This window comes from Streptopelia decaocto (assembly GCF_964273445.1).
Source record: "Streptopelia decaocto genome assembly, chromosome: 5".
Lineage (NCBI taxonomy): Eukaryota > Metazoa > Chordata > Aves > Columbiformes > Columbidae > Streptopelia > Streptopelia decaocto.
In genome coordinates this window covers 29496263-29516878 of record NC_138659.1, presented here as the reverse complement: position 1 = coordinate 29516878, position 20616 = coordinate 29496263, and the positions used below count along the sequence as shown (strand labels likewise).

The 20616-nt window shown below is 38.8% G+C and overlaps 2 protein-coding genes across 4 annotated transcripts in view; one reads left to right on the top strand and one right to left on the bottom strand.

Annotated features, from left to right (window-relative positions):
• FUBP1 (far upstream element binding protein 1) overlaps positions 1–13723 on the bottom strand; it is a 34666-nt gene extending 20943 nt beyond the window's left edge. The window contains exons 1-17 of one of the 2 annotated variants that reach the window (XM_082053181.1): positions 13491–13723; positions 12253–12343; positions 11225–11287; positions 10340–10378; positions 9946–9991; positions 9094–9143; positions 8930–9001; positions 8592–8649; positions 7273–7435; positions 7094–7192; positions 6910–7011; positions 6181–6283; positions 5996–6096; positions 5249–5390; positions 3926–4086; positions 2950–3104; positions 2785–2864 (exon numbers count right to left, since the gene is read on the bottom strand). In XM_082053181.1, coding sequence (XP_081909307.1) covers positions 2785–2864; positions 2950–3104; positions 3926–4086; positions 5249–5390; positions 5996–6096; positions 6181–6283; positions 6910–7011; positions 7094–7192; positions 7273–7435; positions 8592–8649; positions 8930–9001; positions 9094–9143; positions 9946–9991; positions 10340–10378; positions 11225–11287; positions 12253–12343; positions 13491–13604 — 1639 coding nt within the window. In that variant the 5' untranslated portion in view covers positions 13605–13723. The remainder of the gene's footprint in view (positions 1–2784; positions 2865–2949; positions 3105–3925; positions 4087–5248; positions 5391–5995; positions 6097–6180; positions 6284–6909; positions 7012–7093; positions 7193–7272; positions 7436–8591; positions 8650–8929; positions 9002–9093; positions 9144–9945; positions 9992–10339; positions 10379–11224; positions 11288–12252; positions 12344–13490) is intronic. The other variant, XM_082053180.1, reaches the window with a different exon arrangement.
• A 241-nt stretch (positions 13724–13964) lies between these two features.
• DNAJB4 (DnaJ heat shock protein family (Hsp40) member B4) overlaps positions 13965–20616 on the top strand; it is a 28552-nt gene continuing 21900 nt past the window's right edge. The window contains exon 1 of one of the 2 annotated variants that reach the window (XM_082054119.1): positions 13965–14102. The gene's annotated coding sequence lies outside the window, so the exon portion shown is untranslated. The remainder of the gene's footprint in view (positions 14103–20616) is intronic. The other variant, XM_082054121.1, reaches the window with a different exon arrangement.

Sequence of the window (20616 nt, the reverse complement as noted above, 5' to 3'; positions counted from 1 at the left end):
TAAGCATTTATAAAAGTAGTATGAACACAATGCTGTCCTCAATTAACCCTGTCCTAAGCACTCCTACTTTCTTCCAAGGAAAAATCCATCTAAACCAAATAACCATGTATATCCTGCAAATATCTTTTCTTTCTAGCACATACTTTTGATTAGGTTTCACACAAGTGTATTGCATAAAGTATACTTGCATAGGACTAATGAGGTAAAGTCATTCTAGGATCCTTACTACTACAGCGTCATTTATTAATTTTACATGTGATAAACAAAAACAGATTTTCAAGTTTATTTAAAAAGTTGTGTTACTAAATGGTAGCAACAATGAATCATTCCAGCACCAAACAATTTCAGTGGTTTTACTTTTGTTATAACGTCACACTAATGACACTGGCACAGGCAGAGGCGGCATGCCAAATGCATAGTTCTGAAACAGAATACAAATCTTACTAGGTATTTGCAACACTTGCTAGTTAAACTTCAAGGTAACAGTAAAATACCCAAACATATCATATTTTAAGAACCTGAATCTCCATAAATGGCTATAAAGCGTCACTGTTTACTTACAGTTTTTTAGTACAACAAATAAGAGCAGCCATCTCCATGCTTATTTTTAACTACACCTAGGTGGGCCAACGATGCTGCTTCCTAGAGTCTTATTTTCTCAGTTTTTCACATGCAGCCTTTAGGAATGGCTTATTCTTGCTGAATCACAGAGATTGGTTACATTATCAGACTGGTAATCCACAAGATCTATAAATCCACTATTAGAGAACACCATGTTCTATAACACAACCAGTATTCTTTAACGCTATTTGCATCCTTAAAGAATAAAGATATCTGCAAATAAATGCAGCCAAATGAGGAGGGAACTTCACATAAGGACATAGACACAACTGATGCTTTAGAACACTTTTACAAGGGAATCAGAGTATATTCTCCCCAACCATAGAAGAGATAAGGCAGTGACTAATGGAAGAGAAAGAAGAAATCTCCTGAAAAGGCATTTGGGAGAATACATTCACAACAACAAATTTCTCACAGTACCTCATTGAGTGTTCAAGTCAGATATAACCACTTAAAATGCACGTTAACGTGCTGTTTCCTTTTTAAATTATGCTGCTTCCATCAACAATAGTGGATTTAAACTAAAATGTACTATGTTCTAAGGTTACCTGCAAATATCAAATAAGCCATTGCTCAGTTCCCCCCCTCCTTCCCCTTAGTAGCTACTTCTCTAGAATAGAAGAACACAGAGCAGGATTCATTAAGTTTCCAAAGAAATCTGACTGTAGAAACTAGCTCCACTTTCACATGACAAGAAGCCATCATAGTTCTGGAGAAAGCACCTCTGAAAAAAAAAAACACTAAAATAACCCATTTATTACACTGAAATGAGCAACTAAGTGGAAAGCTGCACAAGAAACACCAACTTCAACTGCACATAGAACTTCATTAGATTTTTAAGAGTATTTATCCAAAAAACGGTTATAAAATTGTCACCAAGATGACATCAAGGTATTTGCCATTTTTCTTACAGATTTTTATGTACATAGATTACTTTATAAAAAAAATGATAAGGTGGCATGAAAAACGCAGTAACATTTTGGCAGTGGTTTTGGATTCAATAACGCTTTTGGCATGCTGAGGCTTCAAGTCAAGTCACTTTGCATCATTCTATTTTTATATAATAACAATTGGCATTTTTAAATACTAAACCATATGCATGCAAGTCTGGGAACTGAAACCAGAGATGGTTCTTTGCCAAAAAAGGATATATAAAAGACTTGAACACCAATACAACTCTCTGCAGATTGTACTATCCTCCGAAGCCCTCCCCCAGTTTTTCACTCATGGAACTATGCAGATTAGTGGCTATCAGAAAATACTTATTCCATGTCTAACAAAAATAAAACTGAGATCTTTAGGCTGAAGTTCTGAAGAAGCTCTACCTCAAACAGAGGAGGGACAAGCAACTCAAGCATCTAGCCTTACCATGCCTTCTGTGACTGCAGTTCCATTTCCCCATATGCTCTAGTCCAAACAAAAGACGAAAACCAAAGAAAAGCAGGATACTAAAACTTTGGGAAGTTGTACTTAAGAAAAACTCCTGGTCTCGACAAAGATAAACAGAAATAGAAGAAACAAGATTCTACAAAGATGGGTTTCAAAATAAAATGCAAAACTATTAGAAGCAAAAGATCAAAATACACAATCCTAACTAGTTTTACTGTATTAACAGCAGTTTAACACAAGTTTTATCCCTCAAAGAGGACTGGGAAAAAAAACCATCTGTAGCAGATTGAGAAGCAATCCTCATATAGATCAACAAAAGCTAGAAATATATAATATAGCATGAACTATGCAAAGTCAGGATCAACAAGACTGTAAGGGGCACTCTTCAAAATAAAATACAAAGTCATTCACTATTAAAGAAAGAAAACACATCCTCACTAAAGAAATTAATGTAAAAATATCCATTGGAAGAGAAATCAACTAAGTTGCACAAAATCAGTTAATGAGTCTTGCAAAAAGTATCATAAATTGGGATGCAATAACAATAATGCTTAATAAAGAAGCATACCCCAACTGTCACAACTGAATTTCAACATCTCACAAGCAACACGTAGAAGTGTAAAACGCATGTAAACTGACAATCAATAAAGAAAAGCCTGAAGAACAGGAGCTTTTATAGAGGCACCAGTGTAACACAAATGAGCCGTGAAAGGTACGTACTTGTAAGGACAAAATGGATTATCCACACCACGCTACAATTGTGGTATTTCTTACCTGGATCTGGTGGATTGGGTGGCTGCCAGTGTGGATAAGCATTTCCCCAACCTTGTGGAGCATATGGAGCTGGAGGACCACTGCAAAAGATCAAGTATACACACACAGTGAAAGGCAGTCCCAGGGCCCCCTACAAAAAAGGAAGCTAGCAGAAGCAGTACTTACTGAGGTGCAGGGCCAGGAGGCCCTGGATTGTAAGGAGCTGGGTTATATGGTCCCATGGGAGCACCAGGACCTGGCGGCCCAGGAGGTCCATGTGGGCCAGGAACAACACCATGGGGTCCATGGGGAACTGGTGGACCCAATGGATTTACTGGACCCTGTAACAAGAGAAGCACACAGATGAAAATAAACCTTGACGTTCTCAATTTTTCAGCAGTTTAGAAGCATAAATCTCAACATTTTAAGAATATGATATAAAAGGTTTGATTGTTTTTCAATAAAGACACTTCTCTGGAGAAAACAGTCTTCTTGAAGACTAATTAGGCTTAAAGCTAGTTAAAAGAGAAAAGCAACCATGGCAGTAATAGCAGCTAAAAAGCTGCATTTATTTCACTTAGTTCTTGAAGAAATGAAGAACTTTACAAATAAACAGGCATTAAAAAAACCCCTCAACTTAAAACAAGACTATCAGCTTTAAGATAAACTGATACATCTGAATCTGGCTAATCTTGCTAATTAAATCTGTTTGCAAGATCAGGTACAAAGAACAGGTAGTAAATTTGATTACATGCATACACACGCACACAAAAGTGCTGTGAAATTAAGAAGCGTAACCTTGGATTAAAATTCTACCTAAACAGAGACTGAAAAACTAATAATGAAGTTTAGTAGCTTTAAGAATATCAAGGGTATCTTTGAAGTCATGAGATTTTCACCATGCACAAAGTGGGCATCTTCAAGAACACATCATTAAAAAAATACACTAAATACTCAAAGAAAGCAAAGGTTTCTTTCCATTACAAGTTTTTGCTTCTGTTGGTACATGAAGCTATATTAATTTAAACCCAGATTATCACTTATTATTCTTGATTTATTATCTGGTTAAGTAATTTGTAAGTGAAATGGAAGAAAAGCCTCCACAAAGTGAGTCTTCACTTCCTATTCTGTTTAGTTATAATAAACCAAAATATACACTCACTCCAATTTTTTCCTCTATAAGTTGTCGTGCATAATCTATTTGCTGGGGTGTTCCACGGATAGTAAACATCTTCATGTTTGGATCCGCATTAGGTGGAGGATTTCTTTGAAGTTCTATTCTAGCACCAGACTGCTGGCTTATGCTTTTAATAGTCTCACCACCTACAATGCAACATACAGCTTTTATAACATGCATTAAAGTGAAAATACTGAGATTCAAATCAGAGAAAGTCAACTGCATGGAAGCTGAAGACAGAGAAGTGAAAAGACACCTATTCTTATGAGCCATACAAGAACATCCTAACACTAATTAAAAAAAAAAAAAAAGCCTCTGCAGTGTATTATAGAGCTTTGATTGCAATAAACCAGTAAAAAGAAGTTATTTTTTAAATGAAATACCACAATAGTGTTACTCAGAAAGAACAGCAAAGAATTCCTAAAATGTTGTCTGGGTTTTTTTCCATTCATGTAAAAATGTAACATTAGACATGAATAACAACTGATACCCATGGTCATCAGTAAATACAGCCTTAAAGCCTAAACTCCCTATAAAGCAGTAGGCAAGCACATATGACAAAAAATCCCACAGAAGCTGACCAGATGTAAGTCCACATTTTTTTGCAGTGCACTAAAATCAGAAAGTTAAATTCCCTAAACTAGTTCCTCCTCTTATAGGATCCTGAGAAGTTACTTGTATCATTAGTAGGCACAAAGTTTTCAAAACCAGGGTAATTTGGTAAAAAAAAAAAATAATCTTCCAGGTCAAGAACAATGTCAGCCTATTTGCTGTGTCTGGAAAACACATTACAAACAAAAGATTAAGATAATTCAAGCATTTCATTTACAAGCATACAGTAAATTATTAAAAAAATATTTCAGAAGTAATTATTTTAATAAACACACATATAAGAAATTGTTACAGGATTCCACTTTAAAAGACTTTCACTGCAACATGTGAAAATTAGTTTTAAGACTGAGTTACAGATATAATAACACTAGGCTAATCAAGCAGTATCAAATGCAAGTTAATTATAAGATACATCTAAGAATCTACTAAACTCTACAAATGTCACTCAGAAAAAAGGGTTATACAAATTGACTGGTTTTTGACTTTCAGCTACTGGTCTATGTGTTTTCATGACGGAAATCTAAAAAGAATATTACAAATGTTATGACTTAGCAGTATTGTGTTGCTCTACCATACATGATACTATTTGCAAAGGCTTCTCTTGAAACATCTCTCCAGTATGGCTATTTGTACAAATAGAAAAGCTGAGAGTTTTTTTAACTACATATAGATACACATGTATGTAAGATATATTGCCTTTGCCAATGATTAATCCAGTTTTGCCAGTAGGAACAATAAAATTGAATTCCTGTAATCCACCAGGAGGCCCCATGTTCCAGTTGCCTTGGCCTCTACCCCTTCCTCGACCACCAGGTCCTGGTCCACCAGGGTTACCAGCCTAGAAAGAAAAAGCAAAAAATTAGCATGTTTGATAAAAATTACTGCAAACAAACTATTAATCCCAATTGGTTACATCATTATCATTTCTTAAGAAAAAAATTATTTACTATTCAGATAGTTTTGATAGTCAAAGTAGTATCTTTTCCAGAAGATCTAAATTACATTTTAAAAGATTTTCTGTGTAACTCTGCATATGAAAGGTGAAGAAGGAAAAGATACAGAAGAAAGTTTCACATGTACAATGATACAGTTTCTGTCTGCCTTCTGTAAATGCAGCAATAGGGGTCATTTCACAATAAGCTTTTAAACCATCTTCTTAACACCAATAACAACCAAAATAACCAGCTATTAATACAAGACAACAGAAGCAGCAGCTATAAAACCCACCACATCAAGAACTGCCATGACTCTGAATCAATATTACCTTTATCAGCTTTACACTGCAAAACTAACTGTAAAAGCAAACATTTGTATTCCAGACTGAACTTTGAAGTATATACAAATGGAACCACTATTTTCTTTCGTTACACTCATTTTAAAAATTCAAAGTCTTTCCAAAAGTCTGGCAGGATATTTTAAATGGTAAACAAAGTATTACTCAACCTGAACACTTCGAAGGAGATCTGTAATAATTTCTGCAGCATGCTGACATCTATCAGGTGGCCCTGTGATCTGGGCTATTCTGTCTGGAGTTGTTCCATCATCTGAAAATAAAATGAACTATTCCAGTATATGTAATTCAGTAAATTTACACTCAATTCATAGAAACTTACAGACATATTACCAACCTGGCTTAAACTGGATCCGAACACCAGCATCATTCTGTATCTTTTTTATCATCTCTCCATTTCTTCCAATTACAATACCTACAGCAAATCGTGGTATTGGAACCTTTAAGAGAAAAAAAAAAAATTTGAACATGTCAACGATGCAAAAATTCCTACAAAACTCACACAATTAAAGAATCATACATTAGAATGGTAAACTAGGGCCAGCCCTGTGCCATTTTTGAAGTGCGAATTTTTTAATATCAAGTCACAAGCCTGGCAAACACTGGACAAAAGCTTCAAAATGAAAGAGATCCTAGGCACTACACGTTTGCTTAGTGGCAGCAGTTCCAGTTGATATTATGCTTCTCACAATAAAAGTTCCAATGGGTCTAAAATGCAGATTCTATCAGATGAACAGTTATAAGCTTATGACTTGCGTAATAGATAAATATTATTCTGCAAAGGCCAAAGTCCAATTTCTATAATGACGTTATATACTTAGCCAGACATCTTATTTGCTTACTTTATAAAAAACCTCCAGCTAGCTGAAACAGTTCAGAACTGCTGGTAATATAAAGTGAACGCTGCACACCATTTAAAGTCATAATTTCAGCAGTGATCAAGGAATACTTACATGCCACAACCACTTTCGGAATCTCATTAAGAGCTATCAGTGGTATTACCCAGCTTAACATTTTAACGTTAACATCTTAAAATACAGTGAACAAGTTTTTCAACCATGCTTACGTCTATCCCTTCATTTCCTCCTATTCTTGACCCATATTCGTTGCGCACCTCTCTAAAGCCACCTTGATCACGAATTAACTCCAGCACCATTTCCTTGGCTTGCTAAAAGAAGAATGAAAGTTCATTTAGGTATTGCAACATCAAATGTATTTTAAAATACTCTGAATTCTGAAGAACTCCTTACTTGAACTTTATAAGGGTCTCCAGTTATCCTAAGGGGCTTGTCTGCACCAGTGTTCTGTGGACCATCTTGAATCATGACCATTTTGACACCTGCCCGCTCCTATTTGACAAAAGAGAAGTCAATACACACTCAAATCCAGACTCAATTATTATCACATTTAAAAGAAGCTACATATTTACCTGTAACTGTTTAATTGTCTCTCCACCTTTTCCAATAACTAATCCTGCTTTACTTGCTGGAATCATGATTTCTTGGACTGCATTTCCAGGCCCATCACCATGATGAAAGCCAGGTGTAGGTCTTCCCTTTTCAACTATTTGATCGAGTAATCTTTTTGCTGATCTGTGAATGAATATATACATTTATAAATACACTTCATTCCCATAAGTATCACTTGCCTACACCTACTCTGCTTGGAATATTTTTCATGTGAAAAGTTACCTATTTTATATTATATTTTGCAAAAAACGGAAAAAAACTTAGACTGTAAAATAAACCTAGCTTTAACGCCAAGTACCATGACAGCTGCTGCTTGATTCAGCATGCAAAGGATGGACATTTGTACTTGTAACCATTACCAGAATAGAGGACAAAAGCAAGTATACATTCATCACACATGTAAGTCAGTTACCATCAGAGTAAAACCACTTGTATAGTACTCACATCAGATAAAAACTCTCCCCTCTAATATGTGAGCAGAATAAACTATAATTAGAAAGAAAATTACCATAAAGGAATGACTACATGAACAGCCTGCTTGGCTGCAACATTAAGAGAAGGCCATGCTACTTTCCCAAAGGCAAACATGTAGCTGCAGGCCTTGCCTCCAAACACGAAGTGCGAGCAACTAACAGAAATCTGGCAACGCCAAATATACTACTACACTTAAGATCTTTCCTATCAGAGCCAGAATAAGTTGGTCTTCAAGTGGATATGTAACTTCTGTGACAGTAAAAAAAAAAAAAAAAATTATTGCTATCATCCTCTTCCCTGAACACAAGAAGAAAAAAAAAATTAACTGTGCTGATAGGTATCATGTAGACATCATTTCCATAATTTTTGGTATGCATTAATTTATGCCAAAGACATTTAAGAACCCTTATGGGCTGGCCTTTGAGTAACTTCTACTCTTACATATTACTGATTTTCCACATTTTCCCTGTGATCTTCCAATTTATGGTTAATAGTGCTTCTTTTTAGCACACGTTTCTTTTTAGTATACACTCACGCATTACATTCTCAAGCCGAACTCAGTGCATGGTTAGATAAGTATTTTCTATGAGATCTGGACTCAAAATTCCATAGTTTCGTCTTAAAATTCCCAGTATGCTGAGAGGTATGACTGCAGGTTCAGGGCCTTTTTTCTTACGTATACACTTTACTGTCACCAGACTGCCTCTTCAATACAATAACATACTATCTAGATATTATATTTAGATCTGAAAAATGAAGTATATTGCACAGTTAAATATGAACACATGAAATTTGTTTTACTTACTGAACAGACTCTGGTGTTCCAGTTAGCATACATGACCTTTCAGGCAGGCCTCCACTATCTAAGGTCACAAAAATAATACCAATTTAGCAGTAGTGTTAAGTCAGAAAGAGATAATGAAATTAAACATAATATGGAAACTAATAGAACTTCAAAGTAGAATACTTAGTGTATTACAACATTTTGTATTTCTTTAGACTGTGATAATTATGATTAGCACAAAAAATTAAAATATACCTTTAATGAAGTTTCAATCAATTAAAAGCAATGATCAGCCTTCTAAGCTTTCTACTAAAAAAACCCACCAAACTAACAAAATTTAAAACCCCACAAATAATTACCAGGTGCAATCTGTATTTTACAGCCAGACTCTTGCTGTATACGTGAGATCTGCTCTCCACCTCTGCCAATTACTTGGAGAAAGAAAATACAGAAAGATTATTTGTATTAATGGCATTTGCTAACATCCCTCGCTATACTACAACACCACATCCCTACTACTTACTGAATCCAACCATCCCATCTGGAACTTTGTATTCCTCTGTCATCACAGACCTACAGAGAACATTAAACAAAAGACAATGACCATTTAGAGGCCAAACTAGGATTTAATTTATAAATTCCCACTAAAGAAAGCTAGTGCTCCCACTATTGCCATGGCTTACTACCATTAATTATTAAAGTCAGTATACTAACAGTATACAGAAATTACCACAAAAAGTTCAAGTATAACACAAACTGATTTAAGGTTTTTTCCTTCATCCACTTTACTGTTAACAGACGTGTGATACAGAAAAGGCCAGTGCAGCATTTCAAGTTTCATCTGTATATCCATCAAGGTATGCCCAAAACACACAAATTTCAGCATCTCATCTACCAAAACTGGCCAGCACATAAGAGCAATAGTTGCATGTGGTTGTTAAAGGAAGAAACGTGGAGAAAACTACTAAGGTGAAGCAAATGTAGCTGACTGAGTAATATACTGTGTTAAATCTGATCCTCCCACCTGTCCCCTTTGTTTTTTTTTTTTTAGCTATTAGCTTTCCTTTTTGTTTACAAGACAGTGTCAACCTTTTCCACTTCAGATCTGCTTCCAACTTCCAGTCATGCTACCTACACTCAAGTAGTAAAAACCAGCACGGCATTTTACTTTTACTAAACTGGATGCACAGCCTAGGCTGCGAAGAGAAAAAGCCAGCAATGTAGTGTTTGGCTTGGGACCTACTCAATCTAAATTTGAATAGATCACACAAATACAGAGTAACTGCTTTTTGCACTGCTACCACTTTTCAAGAAACTTTCCCTGAAACTGCTCTCTTCCAGTAAAAAGTCTACATAAGATTAGTGTAATACTTACCTTTGTTGTTGATGCATTGGTGGTGGTGGTAGCTGATTTCCAAAAGCTATAAACAAATATTGTTAAAATTAAATACAATTAAGTAGTGTAATTTACAAATAAGCTTCCACTTCAATAATAAAACTTAATTGCACCAACTTTTGTCCAAGTTTACTTTTTAAGAAGTGTTATCAAGAGGTTTAAAAACAGCTAAGAACATTCTAAGCTGTTGCCACCAGCATTTGTCAGTTTTAAAAAGCAGACTTGCACTGCTTCAACAAAATAACATAAACCCCCAGCCATTCTTTTGATCTTACTGATTCAAGTGTCACCTACCAGAACAGTTTCAAATTCTTGTTCTGACAATGTTACACTTGTTTAGGGTTTTTTTGGCAACAAAATGAAAATTACTTACAGTCATTCTGAGGAGCAACTTTCTTAGCATCTGGTTGATCTGTAAAATTAAGATTTTTTAAATTTTTTTGCCAAGTAATTCAAGAAGTGTTTACACCTTTTAGTGTGAATTGTAACTTTCCAGTGTATTATAGTCCCCCTTTCCTTTTTATTTTTCCTTTTCTTTCTTTTTTTTTTTTTTCCCTCCAATTTCAGGGAGTTGATCATCTGAATAAAAGAAAGAATCTCACGAACACTCAGCACTCGGTTAGTACAGCTGAAAAGATGTTAGGTTTTTCCACATTATCTATTGCACAGTTTAACAAAAGGCAGTTTTTAGAACACACTGTAGATTGATCAGAGATACCCAGTCAATGAAACTTAACTAAGACAAGGAACAAAGTTTAGCTCTGTTGGTTGCTCAAGCTAATGATGCTTCTATAGTAAAAAAGAAAAAAAAAAAACCAAATCCATACAAAAATCAACAATGATTTAAAGAAAAAAAAATTCTGACAATGACCACAAATCTAGATCAAACACCTGAAAATACAACAGTATCACATGGCAGTGCAATCTCAATCTGAATGTCAATATGAATTCCTACCCAAATATCAAGGATTTCATAGCATAAAACCTCAAAAAAAAGATTCAAAGCAACTACATCACTACCATCCAAAACCTTTCTGTACAGTAAAGGAATAAAAGGCATAATTAACCTATATCTAAAAAGACAGACCTCAGAAGCTTCCTTCCCACCCCAAAATAAAGGTTATATGAACCACCATAATTTATGTGCAGCAAAAACCTCAGACACATATTCCAAGAAATACTTGTGTCAATCCAGAAAGATCCACTAGTTTATGTCATGTTTACATACTAAACACAGGTAATAAATAAAAATTCCTGCCTTTAAAAGGAGAGGGCATTCCCTCCCAGTGTGTTGTACTGCTCGGACTTGTCCAAGAGTCATCTACACATAAAATAAAAAGAATACATTACATATATCATCTGAAGCATCATTAGCTCATTTTTGTATATTAAAAACCTCACTGTTAATAGGAAAAAAAAAAAAACTTTATTACAGGACATAAGAACTCCTGATATAAAGCCTTAGTTACATTCTGTAGACTGAGTTTCAATCCTTTTAAAGGAAAAAAAGGTATTGGTCTTTTGTGAGACCTATGAGAACATTTCAACAAGCTCAGAGATTTCTTCCCACAATGTAGCCAGGATTTTGTGTATATTAAACATATCAAACCCCGTTAAGTTCAAACTGGCTGCTTAGTAAGAGACAGAAGACACACACACGTTTCAGCAGAAAACTTTACTGCAGTATAAGGCAAATCCAAAAAGCCAAAACAAGTCAGAAGATTTAAGAATGACCTTATTAAGGTTCACACATGCTACAGGCTTAAATATTACACTCAGCAAAAGTGTCAACATAGTAGAAAATTTACTTTCCTGTCTTTTTTTAAAAGTCCTATGCTTTTACAATGAAATGCATTAATACTTTTATTTGAAACGGTGTAGTAATAAAGTATATGAAACAATCCTATTTAAGTAGTAAGCACTTCCGACTGTAACTGTAGTTTACAAACTGCAATCAGTTCTACACAACAAGACTTAAATGGCACACCTGTGTAAGCACTTCTCAACCATGAATTTACCTGCATACATTTTCCTCTTTACAGCATTTAAATCACATTTTAAATAATTTAAAGCAGGCTAACATTCACTTCAGGTTAGATCACAATGGTTTAAAACAACTTTCCTCATTAAACTGAAAATGAAAAAGCATGTCATGATCTATAAAGGGAACAAAATGTTTTTATGCTGTGCTATGGAAAAAAACCATCACCACAAACAATGACCTGCAATCCTTCTGGCACCGTGGCACACTCAACAAAAACAAAAGCAACAGTAAGGAGTGCATACCTCCATCCTCAAGAGGTCTTTTTTGTCCTCCATAACCGTAGTCGTTTGAATTCATTGATGTGCCAGCATCTCCTCCAATTTTTGCTGCAATCTAAATTAAAAGGAAATGTTATGAGTATAAAAAAAAAAAAAAAAAAAAATCGCCCCTCATTTATTTAGGTCTTCTAAACAATTTTAAGTGATTTACACAACGCATATTAAAATGACCCCGATGAGTGGAAAAGGCTGAGGCTAGAAACAATTCTTACAGAAATTTTATTTGTTAATGTTTTCAAGGAAATTTGTGCTCATACTTCAACTGCAACGCTTCCCATATTTTCTTTATCGTTTGATAAAGAAACTCCTGTTCTTCAAACACTAAAAACAGATTTTCCTTTCCTACCTACTCTTCACAAAACACTGCGGTATCTCACGGGGGGCCTGACCGCCAAAACTACTTCAAACCTTAGTAGTCCCGACTACACTGAGTCCACAAATATTGCCAAAACCGCGACCAGTTATTACCAGACGAGGCGAAAATTTTGCCCGAGAAATAATGAAAATATCGCCCGTGGTGCAAAAGCTACAAATAAAACTTCAGGACACAGAATATCCGAACAGCCAGCCCTCGCTCCGCAGGCCGCAGCGCTTCCCAACCGGTCTGAGCAGCTTAGCGGGCACGGAGAGCGCCTCGGGGAACACAATGCGGCCGCGGCGGAGCCGCCTCCCTCCCTCCTTGCCCTCGGCCGCCCGAGCGGCCGACAGCGCGCCGGGCCGATAACGCGCCGCTACTCGCCGGCCGAGATTTCCCCTCCCCGCAGTCCGGCCGCAGAGCCCCCGCAGCGCCGCCGCCCTCACCCCCGCTGCTCCCCTCATCCCCGCGATGGCGCGGATCGCTCCGGGCCAAGCCGAGGCGCTGCGGCCGCGCAGTCCGCCAGCGAGCAATGGCGGAAGGCGGGGAGCCGGGGGCTGACTAGAAAAACCTCTCACAGCCCGAGGAGGGCGGGCGGGCGCTCACCACGGCGTGCGCGGAAGGGGGCGAGGGGACGGCACAAAACTCCCCCCCCGCCCCCCCCCAACCCCGCAGACACACACTGGCGGAGGAGCCCCCTCCTTCGGCCTCCCTAGAGCCCAGCGCTGGCAGGACGCAGCCCACCGACTCCTGCCGCGGCTGAGGCGCTGCGGCCTGGTCAGCAGCTGCCTCCAGGCCCCAGCACCCGCGGGCCCATTGATTTGGCAGAGCCACGTTATACACACACCTGCCTAGCCCTTTGCAGCGCGTCTTTGAAGGCATCGTTTACTCCTCCACCTCCACCGCCGCCTCCCCCGGGCGCGCCCGAAGCAGGAGGGGGCACCGTGGAATAGTCCGCCATACTCGCTCAGCCACTGCTTCCTGCCCCACTCGCTGCCTGCCAAGAAAGAAAGAAAATGGCGGCGGGCGGGAGCCTTTCACATTCCTGCGCGGCATCGTGCTCGGGGAGGGGGGAGGGAAAGCAGCGTAACCTCGCGAGACCTTGGACGAGATTTCGTCAGGGGCGCCGGAGAACGGCGGAGAAAGCTCGCGGCGTTTCGCGCGGCCCCGCCGCGCGGGTGGGAGGGGCGGAGCCTCCCGGGGGGGGGGCTTTAGTGAAGCGGGGGCGCCCAGCGAGCTCGCGATGTTTCTAGAGGGCGCAAGCGGTTAGAGGCGCTCCGTGATAGGGCGAGAGGTGTCACGTGGTGCGAAGGGTGGGGGAGAGCTCAGCGCTGCGCTCGAGGCGGTGCGGGCGCGTGCCTGGCAGGTCTCGCGTGTCTTGGTCCGGAGCCGCGGCTGGGGCGCAGAGGCTGTCGGGAGCGAGGTTGGCCCGGGGGGCGTCTGAGGCGGCGGCGGTTGGGTGAGTGCGTGAGGGAGGAAATGGAAGGGGGCCTGAGGGCAGGCAGCAGCGCTACGGCTGTGGCTTGGCCGCCTGCCTGCGTTAGACTGCGCCTGGGGAGGCGTTTGGCGCTCTGGTGGCTCCGTGCCTTCCCGACTGGTTCCTGGGCTGGCTGGGGACCGGGCGGTGCGGGTACAGCGGTGCAGTCCTAAGCCCGGGGGGAGGGGGGGAAGCCGGCCCTTTTCCCCGCTTGAGCGCGGCCGTGCCTTGCGGAGGGCTCCTCGTAATGTCCTGCGTTGCGCGGCCGCCTGGCGCTGTCAGTGTGCCCGCCGTGTGCCGCGGGACAGCCGGGGAAAACAGTACAGGGCCCGTTTCCGAGGGAGAAACCTCCGCGTCCAGCGGTGCGGGCGTTGCGGCAGCTGGAGAGGCGAGGCGAGGCGCGGCTCGTCGGGCTTGTTCCCGAGCCCCGCGGAGCGGCAGAGCCGTTGAGCCGGGGGGCAGAGCGGCGGCCGGAGCCGTGGGACGAGGCGCCGGCCCGACCCCCCCTCCGCGGCCCTTGGGGCGCAGCCCAGGTCTGGTTCGAACGGCTCTTGGGCTGCTCCACCGCCCCGCGAAACGGAGTAGGCTTTTTCTTTTCGCCTTTCGGGGCGTTTCACTTTCCTCCTCCTGCAGCCTCCCCGATTGTTTATTTCTTAGTTGAAAACAATCACTGCTATTGTACAGTTTTTACATTTAGGGGGGATTTTTTCCTGGCTGCGCATGCACTAGTTTTAATGGAAAATTGGAGCTAGTAGTGCTTTAATCTGGTCCTGTTTAGGTCCTGTGACGTGGTGAACTGTCATGCTGAATATGGATGACGGTGTTGCAAAGGCTTCATATCTAGATAAGGTCATAGAATATCTACTTAGCTATCATAGCAGTAGAGTCTAAATAATATGGAATGGGAACTAAGCTGTGCAAATGCTTTCTGTGCTGTTCTGAGGAAATACTTTAAAATTTTTTTAAAAATTGTATGTATCTAAGTGTATCTTTTTCATGAGCTCCTCGATTACATAAAAATCACAGTTGTTGTGTTGCTTGTTTTTTTTTTTTAACATATATACTTTTAAACTGAAGTGTGAGATATCTCTTCCAACCTAAATGAGTCTGTTTCTCTGTAACCACTACTTCTAATTGAAGAGCTGTTGTTTTGGAAACTTTGCCTTGTTTTGAGCTGTGTGCAGGGAGGGAGCAATTCTGTTGGAGTCATATAAGAAAACATGTCTTGCTGCCTTCTCTTTTGGCTAGCGTCATAGTTCCATACTGCCTTAAGAAGTTCCTGGTTCTTCCTTCAGTTCTGGTTGTTTATAAATGGGGTTATTTTAGTGGACATGAAGATGCCGTGCTGTTGCTGAGGTCAGATTATCCTGCATCTTCAGTCCAGATAACTCCACCAAACAAAGCTGAAAACATGTGCTAGATTTATTCTATAAAACTTGTTAGGTAGCATAGCTGAAAAGAGTTTTAAGATTAATATATTCCACAAAATTAAAGTTTCTACATGCTTTTAGGCAGATTACAGTGTATAATTGGAGCTAGATGAAACTTGCTACTGAGATACTTATGCTGAAAAAGCCTGTTCAGAAGAATTAACATATATTTTCCATTAATGTAGCTGCATTAACTGGGGGAGGGAAGCAAAAATAGATTTGGAAAAGGGGAACTTGATTCTCATGCTTGACTCTTTGCCATTTCTAAACAATAGTTTGATCTTGAACTATTTTTTCATTTCCTTTGTTATTCAGAGTTTGGCTATGTATACCAGCCATGCTATGCAAATAAAAAAGTTGAGCAATAGTAGTTGAGTATGATGCATTGAAGCTAATGCTGGCCACTGGCTATGTCTTATATGGCTCTTCGCTTATTAAATGATGTGGAGCGTCTATGTACTTTGCTTTTTATTGTTGTGAAATTGGATAATGATTCTTTGCTAAATTCTGTGAGACCAGCCAGGAGCTATATAATACTGTTGTTATTTTTAAGCAATTATAATGCCTTGAGCTGATGAAAACACTCTTGTCTGGTACTGGAAGTGATCTAGTTGCATTCATAAACAATTAATGACAGGCAAATGTTAATTTTGGAAATTTTATCACCTTTTTACTACTGTTGAGGTGACATTTCGTTTAAAAGATGAGATATTTAGTAGATGTGTTCCTCAATCTCTAAAATTCTTGAAGTCACTGTATTTCTTAGATCTTTCAGATAGAACGTGAAATTTAACAAATTACAGAGGGGTAAGATCTTGAATATTATATACTGTGTAAAGATTATGCCTTTATTTTTACAGTTCCTAAATTGATCTAATGGCCTTTATCAACAGTAAAAGAGTTGCTTCTCTTTGTATTTCTCGTGATGGCACTTAAAACCTATCTGCTAGAAACCCATGTCTCTTAAGCACTCTCTCCATTTCCCTTTTATTAAATTATACTCTGGGATTAATTCCTTCTCCTTAATCTCTTAATGGATTGAAGTGAGGATGCAACTCCTTAACAGTGTTAACTGCAACATTCTTCCAGATGTTTTGCTGACTTGTTACAGCAGCATAAGCCATGTTATTCTATTTTCTTGCTTGCAAAAATTACTCATTTCCTGTTTTCTTAAACCTGCCATCTAAGAATTTAAATGTAGCAGATTGGTAAGCAAATGTCTGCACTATGCTGCTAAAGAACTTTTGCTGTGTAAAATAAGCCTCAGTTCTGCATTTACGCATTCTTACTGAAGGGTGTATAGTAATCTTCTACCACTTTCACAATTTTAATAATTAGATGGTAGACAACATAGAAGGTAACAGATATTACAGAGTTTTAAAATGTCTTTCAGTATTTCTTTTGGAGATAAAGGAAGGTGTCTCCCTTGACTAAACTTACTAGAGAATGACATCCTCAGTGGTTTTCAAGCAGTAGTCTGATTATTGAAAACAACAACTAGAACATTCTGGTAGGTGTAATTACTGAGTAACAGCTAGTTCAAATGAAAACTGACTAGTTAGAAAACTTCTTTTTGTATAGTGTGGATTGTCACAAACCTAAATAATGGAGAGTTCTTAGGAGAGGGAAAAAAAGCCACACTCCCACCCCCCATTAAAAAAAAAAAAACACACACACACACAAAAATACCAAACACCAAAACCCACCACATTATCCTCTGCATAAGCTAAGACACTTCAGTGCATGCTTGCATTGAGTTCTGTTCTGTTATTGGGTTGTTTGGTGTTTTTTCCCTTTAACTTTAATCTGTGGTGACCAGACCAAAGGGTAAGGCAGTCCTGAAAGAAGTGTTTTGCTAGCACGGGTAAGGAGACCTCTCCCAGTGCCATAAACTAAAGGATTACATTTCTTAGGAAGCTGCCTCTGCAACTCTCTGGGTATTGTGTTTTGTTTAGCTTTGCCTCAGTACACTAAACACTTGTATAGGAAAAGTGATTACAGTCTCTAACTATCAGAGAAGGATAACCATTGTGATAGTTTTACATCTGCTGCTTGGCCTTCTGCAATTCATTGGTGGTGTGGGGAAATTTGCAATTGGTTTCTTATGATTTCATAACTCTAGGAGGTTTAGATCAGTTGATTCAGATCCTGACAGCTGGTGCTCCTGCACTGGCAAAGGGTTTCCAGGATCTGCAACGTTACCAGTAGAAAACTCCCGTAAGTAACTACTGAGAGAAGATTCAGCATCTGCTCTATATCCAAACAACTTGATCTGTCTTGAGCTTTCATAGTTACTAGATGTGCACCGAAGTAGTAATTACAAATTTCAGATCCATAATTTGGATCTGAAAGAGAATGCATTGGTAGAAAAATGGTAATATTAAAGCATAACTTAAACTGTCTACAAAATCTATACAATGCTCATAATTATGTTCTCTTGTGAGAAATGAGGGTCAAAGGGAATAGTTTTAAGGACTGAAACAATAAGATTACTGTGCAGAATTCACCTACGCGGGGTAATCCAAGTGATGTCTAGCTGTGTCTTCCTCGTCAGCAAATACTCCTGTTATGCTTCATTGCAGACATGTTGAAGCATGAGTTGCTGCTGAGGAATTGTAGGGGATACGAAAGCTTATTTGTGGCAGGGGATGAGAGTTGAAAAGGAAGAGCAGCCTGCTCTGCTGCAGCTGCTGTCACATCTGCCTTCATTCAGTGATGATAATGCAGCTTTCCTCTATATATTTGATTTAAAGCTACAAGTGGGTTGAAGATGCTGAAAGGAGATTTAATAGTAAATCTTAAAGGGGAAGAAAAGGTCTTTTCCCCAAGGTTTCTGTTGAGGTCCACCAGGAAATTTGATTCTGGGCTTGAGGACAGTTGAACAGTAAAAGACTAACATTGATCTAGCCTCAGAAATTTTGACTAGGTTACAGAAGGCTGTCAGATTGGATTGGGTGTGTCACAAATACAGAACAATAAGTGAGAAGACATGCACTTCTTAAATACAACTGAAGTATGCAATGAGACAGTGAATCACCATATAGAATGAATTTAGTGCGGAAAGGCAGCTGGATAATATTAGTCAGCGTGATAATGTGGTCATCAGTCTCCAGTGTCTTAACTTGTTTGAGGGGGTTAGATGTTTTTGTGTGGATGTCATGGGAAGGAAAGTTCGAGAGCCCAGAGAATTCGTTTTCTGTTAGCATCCACAAAACTCCTCCCAGGTGGGGGAGAAAAAGTGTGAAAGGCCTTGTTTGAAATAAATCGGTTGATGTAGTTAGGTGTGGAAGTTGTGTATGAATGAGGGTTAAGAAGGGCTGAGATGGGGACTGAGGGACTTCTAAAGAGAGAAAAAATAATTATTGCAATAGTAGCTGTAGGGGGAAGAACTGTCTCCTGTATCCCTCCATCAGCAGAGCACTGAAGAATGTGCATTCAAGCCCCAATAATAAGTGTGTAAATATATATTTTGTTGAGACAATAATGTTCAGAATTCTCATCTCAAAGTGGGAAAAGCTTGATTACTTAAAAAGAGATTGGTGTACTTCCCTATTACATAGGCCTGATCCCTGGTAGTATTCTTTCTGTTAGTTTTTAATTACAGCTAACATCTTTATTTGTTAATTTGAGAGTCAGAGCACCTTTTTTTTTGTTACCAAATTGTGCATATATCACAGAATCAATTATAAAATAAAAACAAACCCAAAGCAAACTAGCATAGGAAAATAAATCTCTTCTGGTGGTGAGGAAGGAGAAATGGAAGAGATGTTTTAGAAGCTCTAAGTGACTAATCCCTTCAGTCCATAAAACCATGATTACGACAAGCTTATCTAAACTGAAAATCCTCTTAAACTTTATTGTAAGGGTGCATATGCTAGTTTTGGGAAAAATAAATGTTTGCAGTACAGTTTGTGAATGTGTAAGGTTGTTTTTTTCTTTAATACAAAAGCATCCAGAGGCACCTTAGAGGAAGCTTTAGTTTAACTGCCACTTCAGTATCTATTGGTGCTTAAAAGTATCTTGGTGTGATCATCAAAAGCCTGGTTGTATTTGAAAATGAGCCCTCAGTAACAGTGCTGCATAGACTAAAAAAAAAAAATCAGTGTTGCTGGCTTAATTGCAGATATCACTCAAAAAAATCAGTGATGTGGATGTCATGATATGACTTGATCTGAAGAGCAAGAAATCATGAGGTTCCATAAGTTTAGTTTAAAAAAAAAAAATACACCTCTAAATCTTTTGACTATGGATTGGTATTTTCTGCGGAGAATATGAAGAGATTTTTTACTTCCTTCGTACAGGTGCTTGTCTGTTAGAGAATTATGTCCTATGAATGAACTGATTCTGTGTAATATTGTCATTAAATAGTCAATGGAAATGATACATTTTATTTGCACATGTCCTCCAGTTTGTCACTATTCTTTGTACTGCATTTTTTCAGAAGGGACAAGGAAAAGGTTAGAAAGAAAATGTCACTTTCTATAGTGAAATGTCTTTCTAGGACTTGCTACTATGCAAAATTTGGACTTTTATTATGAGTTTGAGGGGAAAATTTTCACAAAATTATAGAATTTTTATAGTCAGTAGAATAAATGCTGAAATTTGCTATCACTTTTTAAAACATTGTCATTTTAGGGCACCTAGACATTTTTCTGTGTAATTGCTTGTCTTGTACCTTTACCTAGCACAATTTAAAGTAATTTAAGAGTATTAACTGCAATGTAGGTCTATCAAACTCCCTCTTCCATCTTATTTTCCCAAAACTCTTCTAGGTTGACTGTGGAGGGAAGAAAACAACTTGGAAACCGGATTTGAGCTGTGGCATGTGGTTGAAGCATTTGAAAGACTATTGAGCAACTATTTTTACTTAATATTACAGCAGATTTTTATATTTATAAGTAGGGCTGCCTGTATTTCTGCCTCCCGTAGGTAAATGGAAGTACACTTTTATTGTTTCAGCTTAAATCAAGTGAGTTTAGGTATGCTGACATATGTTCTCCTTTCAGTTTATAACAGAGTTATTCTGACATCTCCTTACCAAATTCCTGTCTTTATACAACAGTTCA